Source organism: Cynocephalus volans, chromosome 6 (assembly GCF_027409185.1).
Source record: "Cynocephalus volans isolate mCynVol1 chromosome 6, mCynVol1.pri, whole genome shotgun sequence".
Taxonomy (NCBI): domain Eukaryota; kingdom Metazoa; phylum Chordata; class Mammalia; order Dermoptera; family Cynocephalidae; genus Cynocephalus; species Cynocephalus volans.
The window spans coordinates 81,133,585-81,152,582 of NC_084465.1; the positions used below are offsets into that span (position 1 = coordinate 81,133,585).

Here is an 18,998-nt window from a genome sequence, read left to right on the forward strand (position 1 = left end):
GAACTCAGATTTTAGGAGTGCTCCTACCAATCCCCAACACTGAGAAAAGTGGCTCACTAAGCCTAAACTGTTTGTACAAAAATATGGTTTATGCTAAACAGGTGCTTTCTTTCTGAGTCTGGAATTTTGGTTGATGCCAGGCAGAGGGTGCCCCCGTGAATAAACCCAGTAAGAAGCATAGGCCCTACGTATTGAATGAGCTTCCCTGGTTGGCAACAATTCACACCTGTTGTTACAACTCCTTGCTGGGGGAATTACATGCATCTTGTGTGACTCCATTGGGAGAGAACCCTTGGAAGCTTGAGCCTGATTTTCCCTAGACTGTCCCATGCACCTTCCCCCTTCGATTTTGTTCTATATGCTCTTGCTGTAATAGATCTTAGCTGTGAGTATAACTATATGCTGAGCCCTAGTCAGTGAATATTTTCAGGGGGTATTTTGGGGATCTTCCAAGACACAGTCCTATTGTTTCATTCCACCCTTGATAATATGTAAAAGATCATATTTACCAATTTAAGTTAAAATATCATGTTGAATACATTTCTCATGAGTGATTAAGTACAATTTTCATTTTGAGCTGCTCCAAGTTTTCCTAAATCAAACATATTATCAGCCATTATATATATGGGTCAATGTCTGGCGCATGGTATGAACTGAACTGTATGACATGTCTCTCTTCCCCTTTGCATTTTCTAGTTACTACTCTTTTGATCACATCAGCAAAATCCTTGTCAAGTATCTTTCCCACTTCTCATGAGATGCACTCGATCAACCTTCACTGAGTACATTATTCTGGTACTCAGAGCCACGTTTAACTCTTTAATATCTGCTATATAATCAGCAGTTAACTTTCCATGTTCTTTTTCTTCCAAAGATTGAACTTTCCATTGGAATGGCAGGCTTAAAAAACAAACAAAGAATCCTTTTGTCCCCAAACCATTACTTTACCTGGGTTACATTCCCTAACTAAAGAAAGATGCTTTACTTTTTTCTCCCCTACTAAAGATTTTCTAATTTATATGCCTTGGGAACACAGTCCTCAAGCTATTTATGACAAAGAGGTTCTGCGGTTAACTAAGTTTGGTAAATTTGGTAAGCAAAGTTAGATTCCTTACAGAACTTCTCAGAGCCTTGGATATTGTCATCTGAATTGTGAAGGAACATTTTGGGGTTTTGGATAGTATGTGGACAGTTCTGTGTAAATTACATAAAATTTCCCCCCCAGGAACATCTTAAAGGCCAATATTTTACAGAATGCATTCAAAGAAATATTATGCAGTCCCTGATGGGGTAGCAATTATCACATCTGATATCTGAAAAGTCTTTGGATATAGCTCCAAGAAGTCTGCAAATATTATGAACAATTATCTATAGTTATGTTGCTGAGTACTGAATTTATTGCCTTTTAGAACCAAAAATGTCTAAAATATTAGTCAAAAGATGAATTAAAAATAAGATCAAATAAAAACTGCTAATGGATTACTAATTATAAAACTTTTTGTCTAGGGAAAACTCCTTTATAATTTTATATGACAGGAAAACATAAAGTTTCTTTAACACTGTGGTAGTAAATTATTTGTTCCATAAAAGGAAAAATTAAATTCAGTTAGTTAAAGTCAGTAATGACTCAGTAGGTCATCTATCAACCTGAAACTTGAATTGCTTGATTTCTAAAATGAAAAAAAAACACATATAGATACTAAAAATAAGACTACCAAGCAAGCATTTTTAAATATAACAAAAATACATCTTTACTAAGCAAACTCAACAAAAATGTTTGTTAATACTTTATTAGTATTTTCTAATGGACAGAACATAACACAAACCAAATAAAATGTTTATTCTTTTTAGTTCAATAAAAATAATTGACATTCTGATTGTTGTTTCCTCTTTAAGGAAAGCATTAATAGAACAGTTAGGCACACAGTTGACACTTACTGTACAATGATATGAACAAGTTATCTTTTAATAATTATAATCCTAAAATGTGCTCTTTATATTTTTCCCTTGTATTACAGGAGCCATGCTCCTATAAGCAAAATTTACTACTAATAAGCGAATTTTGGAAGGTGTGACAAAAAGACTTTTAAAACAAGTCCTTAAATAAAAGGATGCAGCAACAACGGAATGTAAATTGTTGGGTTAAGAAGACAGTTTAAACTACATCTCAAAACATTAAAAATTCATTTATTTTTTTTTTTACAATTACTCAAATACACATGCATTAAACAAAAATATTGCACAAAACTAAAATTTTAGATTGTGATATTTATATTGTTTTTAATTTTTAAAAACTGGTACACTTTCTGGTAGCACTTAACTGATTTTTTTCCAAACACCCAGAAACACAAACTTAAAATGAGTGAACTGAAATATTCAAGAAAGTTTTTAATGTTTTTCTTTGAAAAAAATTAAGGCTAATCAAGTGCATCCATTGGTCAATGGCACAACTGTTTTCAGCAACTATTCAGAACACCCTAGTTATAGGAAATGCTCACCTAAGTGCTATATTTAAATTTTACAATCAATTTTTTAGGTGAATAAACTATGATGTTTTCTAAATAGTTTACATGTTAACTGAAAAATCAGAAAACCCAAACAAAGAATGATTAATTTATGAAGGTTCTTGCCTAAAGGCACCACTGACTTAAAAACACATTCAAAAATCAAATATTAGAAGACATAAAGCCTTTTAATGTATATATTCATAAATGCAATAAATGCATTAAATGTGATAACTTTATTAAACATAGTATACTGTACTTGAATTATGGGTTAAATATTTTACACACAATTTGACCAAGTCATTCAAAAAGTATCTCTAATTTTAGCATGACCATGCCACTCTCTGATGTAAAACATAGATGTGCATAATGATGCACCACCTTTTTACATAAACTACCATCTGACATTTCTGCTTTTGAAATATAAACTCTTTTAAACAAAAATTACTTTAAAAACCCATTTAATCAAATAGTTTTTGGTATGATTGCAGTTTTCTTGCAGGACTCTGTTATGGAAATTTGCAATCTTACATGACCTTTCTTTCCCTGGTTGATGGCCAATGTTCCTCACATTTATATAGAAATGCTTTTTCACATGTACACAAAGGGCTCTTACATGAATTCTTCTGTATACTCTTAGATTTCTTCATGTCAAAAATATACTTGAATGGGCAAGGGTGTATATGAAAAACATTGCACTTATGGCCATGCTGATGCTTCCTACAGATATGTTTCACACATCCTCACTTTTAAAGCCTAGGACACAGGGAGGGGCTGGGGCAGAGAGACACACACAGAGAAGAAGAAATATTATTTCTTTCATCAGAGCTACTAAGGATCTTTTGTCACTTGCACGTTGCAATGAAAAGGATTTCATTTATGTAATTCTGAAGAACATGCACATGCTGAATATATGCATACTGTAGGTATGCACAGCAGCATTAATAAATATGATTATTATTATAAAGCTTTAAAGGAAGGCTTTATTCTGTTAATAGACTTCACTCTGTAAGTAGGATCTAAGAGAAAACAAGACAGTAACATCTTGTTCCAATCTTAAAGCTCCCAAATAACTGGGATACCAATACTCTGTCCCTTTATCTTAAGCACCCAGACATTCTTTTAATACCAGAATCTTGGCTCAGTGGTCTGATAAGTAGCTTCACTATTTTAAGGTTTTAGTGTTAAATATTTTTAAAACAAAGAAAAAGCTGACACACCCAAATCCTTAGTCAATGAAAGTACTTAAAACTATACAGAAATCCTGCATACAAGGGATATGAAGACTTCCGCGATGGACAAAATGGAGAGTGAGAAAACTATAGGAAATGTAGAGGCTCCAAAACCGGAAAAGATATTTTGTTTCGTTGGTATAAAATTATTTTAGGGAATTAAATGTACACACTGAGGGGTTTTGCCTACTAACTTGAGTAGAATTTCACATTATGTGAAATATAAACAAAAGCCTATTTTTAAAAATATTATAGTTCTGTTTTCATTATTTATTTTCATATATGTACACTGCAATAAAATTAGGAATTTGTATGTTTACATGACTAATAAGCTCATTAATCCTTTGATTTTCTATTTTTGCAGTTACCTAAGGCAAGTCTAGGTCACACAATTTAAAATCATATGGTAACTTTTAATAGAGTACTGTTTTCTTTTAATGTTCAAATTTTTGGAAGAACAGAATGTATTTGGTATTTCTTCCAACAAATTATACCCCCTCCTGTATAATCAGTAATCTGTTAAGATAAAACTAATATTTTAAAAACTTAAATGAGAGCCACCACTTCTTTTTGCACAAAGAATGCCAAAAGAAAACGTACAATTGCGTACCATAAGAGCAAAACAGAGCCCTTAAAGCACATAAGAATCAACTAAAATTTGTTTTATATTAATAAATAACAAATCCAATCAAATTCTGTTTTTGATTGGTTTTATTTTATGCTCAGATTTATTTTATGTAACAAAACTATAATTCGGGTATAAGGTCATTTCATACTTTAAGGGCATTCTGTCACTTTCCCAGACCTGAAACTGATGTTCCAAAGATCACTCACGTGGCTAATCCACACTGCATCAAAATGCTGACACAGATCTACAAAAACATTAGGCAAAACAAATCCCTCCAAATCATACATTGCACAGTCTCCAACTGCTAAACAAATTAGTCAATTTTTCTGCAAACCATTGTTTTGTGCTTTCCTTAGCTCTCATATATACACTCTGGCACTTTGTCATTGCTGGAGAATGCTGATTAGTTTGAAACGGAAGAGATCAACATCATTCTTGCTTGAGATCGGGGCAGTATCCTTTCAATGTTGCAAAATATGCACCAAATCATTTAAGACACGGAAATCTCTCTTGGTAGTGGCTGGATTACAGATGAGGATGAGAAGAACCACAGTCTTATGGATGTATTAATAATCTATTTTGAGACACTAAAAGACTATTTCAGTCACAAGAGTATATGAGTTAAGCCCCAGAAGATCTGTCCATACCATTAGTCCTGGACAAAATGAACACCAGCTTCATAGATTGGAGTGTCACCTTTTCTGTAAAGAAGGCGCTTGAGTAGTTTGAAGTTTCTGTTTATATTTCTGCATCTGCTTTGACCGTGAATGCAGTCTGTTGAAAAGTTCACGGAATTTATACTGCGGAAATAAGGATTCTAAAAAGCCTTCCAAGAAGACATAAACCATTCTTCTATTTAACTGGTCGTGCTGAAACATTTCAAAAACACGAAGAATACCTTTCCGTGTCGTCTCAGCTCCAATAATGTGCTTCAGTTCATCTAAATGAAGAGGGGAAAAATACACATAATTCAGTACTCAAACAAAGAAAACACAAAGCCTAAACTAGGCCTCTTAGACTAAATAAATTACGTAAAGTGTACAGCAGAGTAACTGACAAATAACAGGTATCCAGTTGATGCATTTCACCTGTATATTTTAACTGAGAGTTAAAATTTATGCATGTCTGCCTCTGCCTGCGTACATCTACCCATCCACTTTTGTAATAGATACTGGGAGACAATACAGAGTAGGAGAAAGAGGTAGGATCCAGACTCAGAGATCCCAAACTACAGTTACAATCCTGTCCCTTAATACCCATGTCATACTTACTCATCCTGACTCTGCTTCCCCATTTATTACAAAGGGATTTATAATAACCCATATCCTTATAGCTGGGGCTTTAATGAGATAATGTGAAAAGTTATCTGTAAACTCTAAAACATTATCCAAATACACTTGTCTCCCCTTACCTGTAGTTTTGCTTTCCATGGTTTCAGTTACCTACAGTAAACCGTGGTCCAAAAATATTACATGGAAAATTCCAGAAATAAACCATTCCTAAGTTTTAAATTGCGTGCCATTCTGAGTAGTGTGATGAAACCTCACACCACCCCACTCCATCTGTGAATCATCCCTTTGTCCAGTGTACCTACACTGTTATACACTACCTGCCTGTCACTTAGTAGCCAGATTGACTGTCACGGTATCGCAGTGCTTGTGTTCAAGTAACCCTAATTTTACTTAAAAATGGTCCGAAAGTGCAGGAGTGCTGTGTCTAATTTACAAATTAAACTTTATCATAGGTATGTATTTACAGGAAAACCATAGTATATACAGTTGAACCCTGAAAAACACAGGTTTGATCTACACAGGTTCACTAATAGGTGGATTATTTTCAATAAACATACGGGAAACTTCCTGGAGCTATGTGACAATTTGAAAAGGCTCAAGCAAACCACACAACCTAGAAATACCAAAAAAATTAAGAAAAAGGTAAGTCATGAATGTATAAAATATATGTAGATACTAGTCTATTTTATCATTTACTACCATAAAATACACATGAATCTACTACACATATTTTCAACTGCATGGGAGTTTGGTGCCCCTATCCTCTGTTTTGTTCAAGGGTCAACTGTATAGGTTTTGGTGCTATCTGTGGTTTCAGGCATCCACTGGGGGTCTTCAAATATATCCCCTGTGGATAAGAGGGGAGAACTGTATTCCTCTGATGTCTAATAAACAGTGAAAAATGCTGTAAGGAAACAAAATAATCCATGATCATGAATAAAGTTTTACTGGAACATAGCAAAAAAATTAAAAATAAAAAAACCTAATCCATGATGTCAAAAAATTTGCAACATAGTAACAGGGCCATAAAAATACTAAAAGTACAAAGATCTTTACAGTGTGAAGAATTCCAGATGACATAATAAGGAAAGGTTCTCTTCGAGGATGTGACAACTGAAGTGGACCGGGGGCAGGATTTGAAAGGTGCAAAAAGATGAAGGATTAGACTTGGTGGACAAAACATCAATGAGCAAATGAGCAGGAGGAAAAATAATAAGGCATGCTCAAGAAATGGAGGTGGTACAGTTTGGTTGAATTTTAGGATACCTGTAATAGAAAGTAGAGAATAGAAAACTGACGCTGTGACCATCAGGGTGAGCAAATTTGGCGTTTACCCATTGACAACACAACTAGACATACTGGAGTATGGGACTAACACGTATGATTATTCTTAATTATTCATAATCAAGCCCCCAATATTATAAATATTATTTTGCTGCTTTAGAAAGAAACATGCAACTTCCAAAAGGTCCATATCTAACAAGGGATACAAGTTAAAGCAAATATGTTGTGAATTTATACTAAAAACAGGCAAGGGATTATGTACATGTAAAATCATATACTTTTGTATCTACCCTCTCTCCCTTCAGAACTTCACAATAGTGGCATCTGTAATTACCACTGTCTAACATACTATGTTTTATATATTTGTTTTGTTTGTTTTTTGTGTCCCCTAATAGAATTAAGTTCCAAGAAGGCAAAGATAAATACAAAGAGCAGTGTCTGGTAAATGATACACTTTCAACCATTACTTACTGAATAAATGAATTAAGATCTCTTCTAGCTGCATAACTGATTCTGTTTGTAGCACAATCTGCTTTATTTTAATAGCATATTAAATAATATCCTAAGTTATGATTCTTTTTCTAAAATGTTATTTCTATAATTTGCTTTTTACACCAAATCCAACAGTATGCAGGGCAGAATTAAGTCATGTTGCAAATTTCTAATTTAACTGACAAAAGAGAAAGCTGATCATTAAAATTTTATGATGAAAATATAGTTTTAAATTATAAGGAAACAAAATTATAGAAAGAGAAATAGGTATTGTGTGATATTTAAAAACTTACAAACATGTCTTATCCATTCTCTACCTCCATAATTAAAATGTGGAGAAAAAATATCTAGGTGTTTTCAGAGATATTCATAAACAAAGAAGGGACAAAACAACCACCCCCTCCTCCCAGCCACAGAAAACCTCTCTTACTGGGAAGACAAATGGGACACTAAAGAAGTAACACAATTTAAATCAACAAAATGCCACCATGTATATTTTCTTTGGGATTTTGTTTTGATTAACAAAAATTAATAATGGACCAAGGAGTTGTTTCTATGTAAACGAATTCTCTGAATCTGTAATCTGTTTGTTCTCCTAAGCAAAACAAATATTATTCCTGAAAAACTCATATTTTATATTCTATTAGCCCTTTCATCATTATTTAACAACTTTACTTTCAAAATATTTCAAGTCAGCACAGTGAAGTGGTTAACAAGCTTTCAAGTCACTCAAAGCTCAGTCAGAATCCCAATTTGCACTTACTGGCTACAAAACCTTGGCTAGGTTACTTAGCCTCTCTGAGCTTCTGTCTCCTCAGATATAAAGCTGTGATGTTAATAGTGCCCAGCTTCCCAGAACTGTTATGAGGATTATTTAACAATATATGAGAAACGACTAGCATGGTGCCTGATATATACTAAGTCATCAAATGGTAGTTATAATCAAAAGGCAGCTAAAGTAGCATGATCAATGCCAAAAATTCAGAGCAATTAAATTAATGATATTTTTACCAAACATGCTCACTCACCTGGCATAATTGCAAGTAATTTAGTTTTTCCTGCAACTCTTGTCCTCATTCGGATAGCTTTATCTCTGCATGGAACAGTCTCTGCTAAAATGCCATTTGGCCAAAATGCATCTCTATTTAAGAAGATTAAATAAATTTGTAAACATTCTTGTTTTCTAATGATATAAGCTGATAAAATGTTTTCTACAGAAAACACAAACATGAATAGAAAGAGGAAGTTTCTGAAATTTTATATAGGTATAATGACATTCAAACATCAACTAACTGTAGAGTTCAATTTTAGAGGGTAAAAGGATAAACACAAGAAAAACAACAGATAAATTCTGCCCTAGAACAGTTCATAAACACTAACAAAGACAGCAAAATAGTCTATATAGATGACTATATCAAAGCCACTTAAATTTGAAGTAGGCATCTGCTGACTGAACACCTCATCCAACTATAATCTCACAATATCTTGAATTTGGATACTTTGGAGTTTAACAGCTGATCTCCCTCAGTTATGCCATCCCACTCCCCTTATAACTAAGTCAACATAAAACTAAATTCCATGCCCACACCTTATAGCTGGGTTTATTACAATGATCCTTTCACACATATAACAACCCATTCTCCTTAGCTTTCACAGTGTGCTTGATTCCTGTTCCCTAATTCTTGGTCCAATGGCAGAAGTTGAAAATAATAACTAAGCTTCCATCTGGGAATTGAGTCTGAGGAAGAGAAACTCCCCCAGCTGTTGTTCTTAACGTTCATGTTAGAAACACCTGGAAGCTTTAAAAAATCTTAATGTCCTGTCCTTCTGCCTGATAGATTAAGTCAAATTTCCTGGAGATGGGATGCAGGTTATCAGTATGGGTTAAGCTATCCAGGTGATTCCAGTGTACAGCCAAGGCTGAGAATCACTACTCCAGAGGAAGATCATCCACTTACCCCGAAACACAATGAACATTCTGGAGTAGGCAGTTCAACTTTTGAAAACAGTACAGTACAGTGGGGAGAAACTCAGTTTCAGATTAGAAAAAACAGCTTCCCCACTTTTCAACATGAGAGCCTTTGGACAAACTACTTAATTTCTCTAATCCTCAATTTCCTCATAATGAAACAGAGATGAAAATATCTACAACTCATAAAATAGTATAAAATCAGAAAGTGTACATAATGTATTGCGCACAGTGCCAAGCACATAGCTAATGTTCAATATTAATAGTTCCCTTCTTGCTTCCTTTCCTTTCTTTCAAAGTACATGACGTCACAAACTTTTATGCATTGCTTATATTCACTTTTAGAAAAGAGGTTTATTTCTCTACTATCTGTGCTTTCCCGGAGGGACTGCACACTCATCAGCGATTAGCAAAGTGCTAGGCTCAGAGGAGGGGCTAGTACCTTTTTGTAAAATGAATATATAAATTAGAGTTTCTATGCCGCTTAATTGGTATTCTTTTCAAAGTTTCAAATACTTAATAAAAAATTATACTATGGCCAATTAAACATTATCTATTTTTAATTTTTTATTTAAAATCAAAGTTAGCAAATACAACTGAGAAAAACTAATTCCAAAACTACATATTTTAATTACATGACCATGCCATTTCTACACTAATATTTCAATTATCTTGGACTGTAATAAAATGCAGCTTATCATTTGAAAGATTTTTCCTTTATACTTTTCTATTTTAGTTTTAAAGAAACAAACATCAATAGGTCCACGGGAGAAATGTTTATTATAATTCTTACAAGTCCTTTTGCTCAGCAATGATGACTCAAACCAACTTTATGGCCAGGAAGGAAAGAAAAGCAATGAAAGTTAATTAGGGATAACAATGCTAAACTCTGTACTACCTGAAAGAAGTGACTGTGTCTTAAGATATACCTGAAACGTTTCACTGAGTCAGCTACTTGTTCGGGTGAGGTCATCCAATCAACATGATCAACTATTTTTCTGAAAGTAAAAAAATTTAAATGAGTAAGCTTAAAATTTTAGAAGGTGAATAAACATGACTTTCATGGAGCAAGCAGTTTAATTTGGGTATAAATTCTCTCTTACAGCAACAGACTGCTTTAATGATTTTCTTAAAAGAGCCAAAGAAGGAAATTATCCCATAAAGGTTGAGCAATCTACTTCCAGAAGTACAACTTTAAAAGCTATGTAAGATCAGACTCTGGAGGGAAAAGGGGACACGCAGAGGGGAAAGGAGTGGTACCTATTAATAGTATCGCCATATGTAGCTCTAATAAGTTGTTGCAGTAGGTTTTTGATATTCCTTCGCAACCACTGATTTCTCTCTTTTAAGTCGAATACTTCATCCATGAGAAGCAGCATTACCCTAAGTGGAATATTGTCATCCACCTGACAATATGGGGAGAAATATAAATAAGTTTACTTTAATTAGCTATCTACTATGAATGGCTATTTTTGTTGCTTTTGTAAAATGATTGGTCCTAACTCACAAGTCAGGGAACAAGTCACACTGTAGCCTTCATAACTTGACATTTCATTCTAATTTAGAAAAAAACATTTCTAACAGTGACTTTGACAGAATACAAAATTTTATAATCTTACAATGATGTGTAAATTCCAAAGGTACAGTTTAAAAAACTTCCAAAGTGGATTCATAATGGTCTTAGGAAAAGATGACTTGAGTCTTACTTTTAGTAGAGGCTGTACGAGTTTGATAAGGCAAATGCTAGACCCTTTACCTGTTTTCTGATGCATCTTTTCACAGGAATAAAATATTCTCAACATCTTTCTGTATTTAATAGAACAAAACATAATCTACACAGAATAATTTGTTTTTCTTGGTTACATATTTTCAGGAAAAAGAAGCTGAAATTCAATACAGCACACAACTAAATTAACATTACAAAAGTCATATATTTCACTAAATTACTAGAATTTTCCTTTAGCTTTTAACAACTAAAAGTTAGTATATTTTTATTATGGAATATTCAATTAATGAGGTAAATAGTAAAGGAAGACAATGGGAAGCCTTTGATGTGAAAAAAATGTATAAAGTAAAAAACAGGTACGGATTTATCAACAGTGTAATTTAAATACTGAGAAAAAAATCACAAGTTACACATTTTTCATTGCCATGTTGTAAACATTTTCTTACTGCACCTTCCATTTCACAAATCGAAAGCTTATAGCTTAAACCAACTAGGGGAAAGAGGGGGACCCATTTCATTTCTGAGTCAGAATAAATACTGCTCTATTCTGTGATCAAAAATATTCATACAAGTTTGGGACCACATGACAATTTCAATGAACAGTTAAATGATAAAAACCACATAACAAAAGGTATAATGTTATGGATATTATATTACCAAAACTTATAATAAAATATTCTAAAATCATCTTGAAAAAGGAAATACATTTTGTTTAAGATAGTTTACTATAAACAAATTCAATCAGAAACAGAAAGGAGATAATTATAATTTTAAAATAAATCTAATCTGCCTAATAGAATAGAATACAGAACCCAGAAAGAGATCCAAGCAAATATGATATTCTGATATGTAATAAGAGAGAAGTACAGCATTGTGAGGAAAATAGAGCAGTTTAGTCAGGACCCCTCACCTCAGGTCTGGTTGGGGGTGGTGCAGCACATTCTTTGTAAACAAGTTGTGAGGGGGTGGAGTTAGTGGCACCAGGGTACTTTTAGCTTGTTGCTATTGTTGTATGTTCTTCAGTGTGTAAAGCAGCAACTTGGGTTGGCAGAGCTTGTGTCTAAAAACAGAGCATGTTTACTTTGTTGGCAGCTGCTCAGTTTTTTCTTTGGACTCTGCCTGTAGCTACTCAGTTTCTCTTTGGACTTCCTAGCTCTTAGACGTGTGTGTGCTCAATGAAGACTATTCTTTCTTCAACCGTGGCTCCAAGGACCTTTTTCCTGTTACCTAGCTCATAGACCTGCATGTGAAGGGTTTGTGAATGGGCTTGAGGGGTCTGTGAGCCCCAGACCCAGCCCTAGCTCTACAAATATAGTGTGGAAAAGATGGCCTTTTCAGTAAATGGTACTTGGGTCAATTAAACCATGAACAAAAAATCAATCCCAGATGAGTTGAAAATCTAAATGTTAGCATGGTAAAACAAAAAATTTTTTAAAAAATCATAGGAAACATGTTTCTGACCTTGCAGTCGTACAGATTACATATACGAGCATACATCAAAAAGTTCAGGGAAAAATAGAATTAAAAGAAAACATGGAGTTTTTGGAGTACCCTCACACAGTATACAAAAGCAGCCCATAGGGAAGAAGATATTTGCAATACATGTATCTTACAAAGAACACATATTCAGATTACCTAAGGCACTACTTCTAATCAAAAAGGCAAAGACAGCCAAGACAACAGAAAAATGGGCAAAAGATCTAGACAGACACACAAGACAGGACATTCAAATGGCCAATAAACATATGAAAAAGGTGTTCAACTATAGTCATCAGAGAAATGTGAATCCACATGAAATACAATCGGAATGGCTAAAATTAAAAACAAAAAATATTAAGTATTGGCAGGATGTTGAACACTGGAAGGCTCATGTACTGCTGGTGGCTCTTTAAGTGGTACAAATGGTAAAAAAAATAGTAAAAAATAGTAAAAAACTAAAACTATACTTATGCATTCCCTTCCCTTTGACCCAGCAATTCCATTCCTAGGTATAGACCCAACAGAAATGTTCCTTAATTTTTTAATCATAAGACATGTGCTAGAATGTTCTTAGGAAAACTATTCACGAAACAACAAACTGTGCTATATTTACAAAATGGTAGTCCCCCTTCATGGTTTTACCTTCCATGGTTTCAGTTACCTACAGTCAACCATGGTCTGAATACAATAAATAGAAATTCCAGAAATAATTCATAAGATTAAAATTGCACATTTTGAGTAGTGTGATCAAATTTCATGCTGTCCCACTCCGTCCTGCCCAGGATGTGAATCATCCCTTCCATTAGTTACTTAGTAACAGTTTTGGTTATCAGAACAACTGCCATGGTATCACAGTTCCTATGTTCAGGTAACCTTTATTTAACTTAATAATGATCCCAAAGCTCATGAGTACTGTGCCTAATTTATAAATTAAACTTTAGGTATGTATGTATAAGAAAAAACATAGTATATAAAGAGTTCAATATCTTCTGTGGTTCAGACATCCATTGGGGGTCTTGGAACAATCCCTGAAGATAAGGGGGAACTACTGTACCATAAAGCCACAAGAATGAAGAAACTACAGTCACACAACACAACATGGAAGAATATCACAGTGTTGAGCATAAAGAAAAGCCAGACTCAAAGGAGAATATACCTTACAGTATAAAGTTTAAAAGCAGCGAATAAGTTAGGATAGTGATTATCCTTGGTGGGGGACAGGGACATGACAGAGAGCATGACAGGCTTTCTGGAGTACTGGCAATGTTCTGTTTTTTGTTCAGAGTGCTGATTACATGGGCATGTTCAGTTTGCAAGAATTCATCAAGTTTAACACAAAACGTGCACAATAATGATACGTATACATATTTTACTTCATAAAAAAGTTAAAAAGATCTGCCAAGTATTATCTGAGTTGCAACTGAATACTACCAAGAATAAAATCAACTCACATTATCATCAAGTTGAGCTGAGACTCGACAATGTTCAGGATCTGAATCAGTCTTTGGAATTAAAGGAGGCATCTAACATTTAAAAAAAAAAAAGTGAACATACTAAAGCAGACAGTGAAGAACACAACACAATAATAAACCAAATGTATTAGCATTTGATTTGGTTTTTGGTTCAATATAGGTAAAGTTTAACAATCTAAAATTTGAAATCAAATATAAAGGAGTGACTATTTCATTACCAAAAGGTTTTTCTTCCTTTAAAAAAGATTAACTTTTGAGTTGGAAGGGGAGATTAGTTAGTCAAACTCCCATACTTTTTAGAAGAATTTAAATCTAAGAAAGGTTAAATGACTTGAAGACCAAATGGTTAATAGCATAGCCAAGGAACAGAACTCAAATCTTCTTTCTTTCACCATAACAGAGCTCTTGACAGAATGTTAACAGGTTTAAGGAATTAATCAATTGTTAGATAAGTTAAAGGCAAAGACGGACAGAAAATCCAGTGTTAGCTAAAAATCACTTGTCAGCACAAAAAGGACCATTGAGATCACCGATTTTAACCCCTTCATGTTATTGGTGAGGACACAGAAGCCTGGAAAAGTTCAGTAACTTTTGTACAAAGTCATGAGTAGTAAGCACCAAAACCAGTACTGGACAGTCCTCATTTTAGTGTCAGTGTACTTCTCCACAATTAGAAATACAGATGACACATCAGAGAAAGTATGAGAATTAATAGAAAAGTATGATTTAGCATACTATCTTAGGAGTTGTCTCTATCATTGAAGATAATCTATCTGTGTTTTTATATTTTTCCTTCATTCGAACATGAACTAACAAACAGAAAATTCTAATAGCTATATGTTTTCTTCCATAGCCTTGATCACAACTTTAAATAACAATGTCAAAATTATTAAAAATGTAAATTAGAAATGCAACAAACTACTTGGTCCAGGACTTTTATCTGCTAATGCAATGAAAAAGCTTCCTGGGAAACTTTTCTATGCCATAGTAATGTACAGCCCCAGAAACTGACAGTGGTGAAGGACTTTTCTTCCCTTTGATCTGATGGTTATGGTCACTTTATCATGTGAATCAGGAGATTTAGACTTCATGTTTTCTGAGGGAATATTAATATAACTCATCTGCACAATAGCACTTGCTTATTTGCTACTGAGTTTAATAGCATTATAGGATTAAAAATGGCATAATGGAATAAAACAGTACAAAAAATGTTAACTTTACTAATTTTAAGTATTTGTTTTAAATGGATTTTAAAACTCTACCATAGCAGAGACTGAGGAGTGACTGAATTTTACAATACTCATTTCTGATAAGAATTTATTCTCTTTAGTTTTTCATTCTTTATGAGACTACGTGTCTACAGGACCTTGTAAGGAAATGAGATAAAGCAAATAAGGTAAATCCAGCAGGAGCTCAATACATCTTAGTCGACATAAAAAATAGTTTGTTTTAGACATTTCTGAAAATGAATTCTTACCTTGAAAAATGATTGTTTTATGTCTTGACCTAATCTTTCTGACATTTTGCCCATGTTGTCTGACATTTTAGTCATTCCCTCTGCCAAGCTATCAGGAAGGGATTTAACTGCATTTGAAACATTCCTCATAGAATTGCGAAGGGGATTTACAAAAGTGTCCATCTAAAAGGAAAAAAGACATTAGAGCATAACTCATTATGTCAGATACGTTATTTAACTGAGAAGCCTGGGAAAACACAGAATGCAACACATAAAAGATGCAATAATTTTCCAATCTATATTATGTCACTGCATTTTAAAAGTACAGAACTGTTGTCTTCAGCTTGTCTTAAAAGTGTATTTTCACACTCACATACATGATTTAAAAATTTGACATGAGGTTATTGGTAGAAAATGAATATAAGCTTTGGCTGCCTTATTAAACAAATTCTGAATAAAAAAGTTTTCTAAAACAGCAATTGACGCAAGTAGAATTAGCCACTATATACTTGTACCACAATTCAAGGCAACAATTTCCTATTTTGAGTAGATACTGAAAACAAGCAGGTAAAATAAACAGAAAGCTGAGATAACTAACAAGTATTAAAGATTTATTTTTTAAAAATAATTTTAAAGATACATTATATGCTCAATTAAAATCTACTGAGGAAATTTAGAGCCTATTGCAAAGAAAAAAAAGAGAAATTGCAAATCGGATATGTAAATCATATTTTAGTAAAGTAGAATTTAAAAACTACATAAGAAAATATGACCAGAGATACAAAAAGGGATAAAAATCTCCAGAGGGACAGGAAGCAAAAATGATATTCTAACTATACAAGTACAAATGTCAAATAATTTCAGTTAAGAAAAGGAGAGACATTTGAAGAAACCAAAGTAGTTGCACATGGGACTCTCTGAAAGGAGAGATTTTTTAATAGACAGAAACCAAAAAAAGAAGGAAAAAAAACACAAAACACAAAACCAAAGTCATACAAATCTACAAGAATATTTTCCAGCAAGTGTAGAGTCTCATAAAAGCTACCAAAGAAAACAAATTATGTTCCATTCAAAAAGAAAAAACAGAACCTCACTGCACAGGGAACACAGGACAATGTTTAGATAATAGTAAGAAGATAAAACTCCTTTACTCTATGTTTTTATACTTTAAGAAAAACTAGAAAAGGTGAAATAAGTATTACGAACAGGAAAAAGTGAATTTCAAGATATCTGTAATAAGGTTGAGAATTTCAGTTACTCCCTGGCTTAAGCTGAGCCAACAGTATTGCAGATATGCTTGATGGAATATCCAACCTTAGGAGGGATATGGTCAGAGCACAACATAGAGCAGAACCAAAAGACAGAAACCAGGATGAACATGAACTTGGCAAAACACTGGTGAAGAGAGACACAGAGATGAAAAGACGAAGCTAATTCTCACCTATGGCTGATTCTCGTGTGTGATTCTTGTTCTGTATACTGTATTTTTTTGGTTAACCAGAACAGTGTGTTCAAATCAATCAGGACATTATTTCAACACTGTGGTTTTTAACTGTAAACATTATAAATAAGCTAAGTCATGGGAAAACAACATATGTAGAATTCTAAAGAGAGATAACCGTAACAATATCACACTTAAAATGTGCAGCTTGAGGAAACACTGCCAGCTCTTTAATAAGTTGCAATGTTCACGCAAGAGACAGAACTTACACCTCCCAGCAGAAACTTGAGTTCAGCTAATATGACTTACAAATTGGTTAACTGAACAGAATCTCACATGCTATCTAGGAACGGGGCTAAACTACCACTGATATTCTTAAAAAAAGAAAACCTAAATCTATTTAATAAATTGTTTAAAATAATAATTTAAAACAGTTGCTTGTGCACTATCCCAGACCTACAGAATCAGTTTCTTTATGCATTCACACAAAACACACACAAAGGTACTTCAAAAAGTTCACGGAAAAATGGAATTAAAAGATGACATGAACCTTTCCACAAACTTTTTGAGGACCCCTCATGTGTGTATGTGTATGGGTGTGTATACTTTTTTTTTTTTTCCCAATTCCTGAGGGTTAAGCTCAAGCATTCCTATTAGAGGGGATTAGGGTGAGAGGGAAAAGGAAAAACCTCCACAGGTGACTCTGATACCTAACTCTAAAGGAAGTAAACTTTTCATAAGCATAAAAGCAGAGTCCATCATGGTATGATAACATTTCCAAAAACAGGATTTGTCTTAAAATAATAGATGTTTAGAAGGAAACAAATACACAAATCTTCAAATTACCAGGCACAGGAGTAAATTACAGATTGCCAGTACAAGTATACACTTAGCTTGACTTACACAGATGCTGTCTATTCATTCAATACCACCCCAGTTATCTGTATTGGTAATAACACATACAATGAAATTTTATCTGAAATTTGGATCTTTAACTACATATTAAAATGCCTTCACACCATTATACAAAACTGAATAGAAAGATACTGTGTGCACAGAGGAAAGCTGCTTGTCAGTTACTCTTTCTAGGAATTGTTTCATAGATTTTGCAAAACTAGGACAAATTGTGCAACCAAATTAAAGTGTTATAAAAGTATTATTTTTCAAGCTCTGAATAACCACTGATACAATGGTTGCAGATGATTTTCTCTAATGGCTATTTAATTTCCAGTGAAATATAATTAAGGAAAAAATATTAAATTATAATTTAGCCAAAAAAGGAAATGTACCTGAAAACCCCAAATTCTTGATATGCATAAAAATTATTCTGACAGTCTAAAAGAGGTCAAGATGATCCTGGTGATTGCCAATATGATTTACGAAAAACTTATGTTATTGTGGATTGCCAGAAATAATTCAAAAGAATATTTAGACTATATTAGTAATTTTTTAAAAAGTGTTATGTAATTGTATGGACATATATATGTGCTCCTGTGGGTTGGTAAAAAAAAAAAAAACTGTGTACAATTAATATAATGTTTCTTTTATCTCTAAAAGCTATTATCAATTTATTGGTTTATCCTAAAAGTGATGCAATCCTAAAACATCAAAAAGATGGAAGACTGGAATACATCTCTACTGACAAAACTGATTAAAGTTGGAATTTTAAACTCAGTCACTTCAATCATGAAATACACACATAAGCACCATAATTTTTTTTCACCATTGTGAGGTCCATATTCTGCAACTTGTTATTGAAACAAAACAATGTTACAAATGCTAACATTCATTAGGAACCTACCCCACTATTTCTCCCCAACCCGCATAAGAGGCACGAAAAGCTCCTCCTCGGCAACAGAGAGGCCCAAGGAAGGGAAGTGCCCCAGGCAGCAAGTCAATAAATGTGATATGCCACATCAACAAAATCAAGGACAAAAATCATATGATTATCTCGATAGATGCAGAAAAAGCATTCGACAAAATTCAACATCCCATCAAGATGAAGGCTCTCAGCAAATTAGGT

The 18,998-nt window shown here is 33.5% G+C and overlaps 1 protein-coding gene across 3 annotated transcripts in view; it reads right to left on the reverse strand.

The window, feature by feature from the left end:
* Positions 1-2,248: 2,248 nt before the first annotated feature.
* SNX13 (sorting nexin 13) overlaps positions 2,249-18,998 on the reverse strand; it is a 157,628-nt gene continuing 140,878 nt past the window's right edge. For all 3 annotated transcript variants that reach the window (XM_063099107.1, XM_063099106.1, XM_063099105.1), the window contains 6 exons: positions 15,556-15,717; positions 14,058-14,129; positions 10,662-10,807; positions 10,331-10,399; positions 8,461-8,573; positions 2,249-5,304 (listed from right to left, as the gene is read on the reverse strand). In XM_063099107.1, the coding sequence (XP_062955177.1) occupies positions 5,057-5,304; positions 8,461-8,573; positions 10,331-10,399; positions 10,662-10,807; positions 14,058-14,129; positions 15,556-15,717 (810 nt within the window). In that variant the 3' untranslated portion in view covers positions 2,249-5,056. The remainder of the gene's footprint in view (positions 5,305-8,460; positions 8,574-10,330; positions 10,400-10,661; positions 10,808-14,057; positions 14,130-15,555; positions 15,718-18,998) is intronic.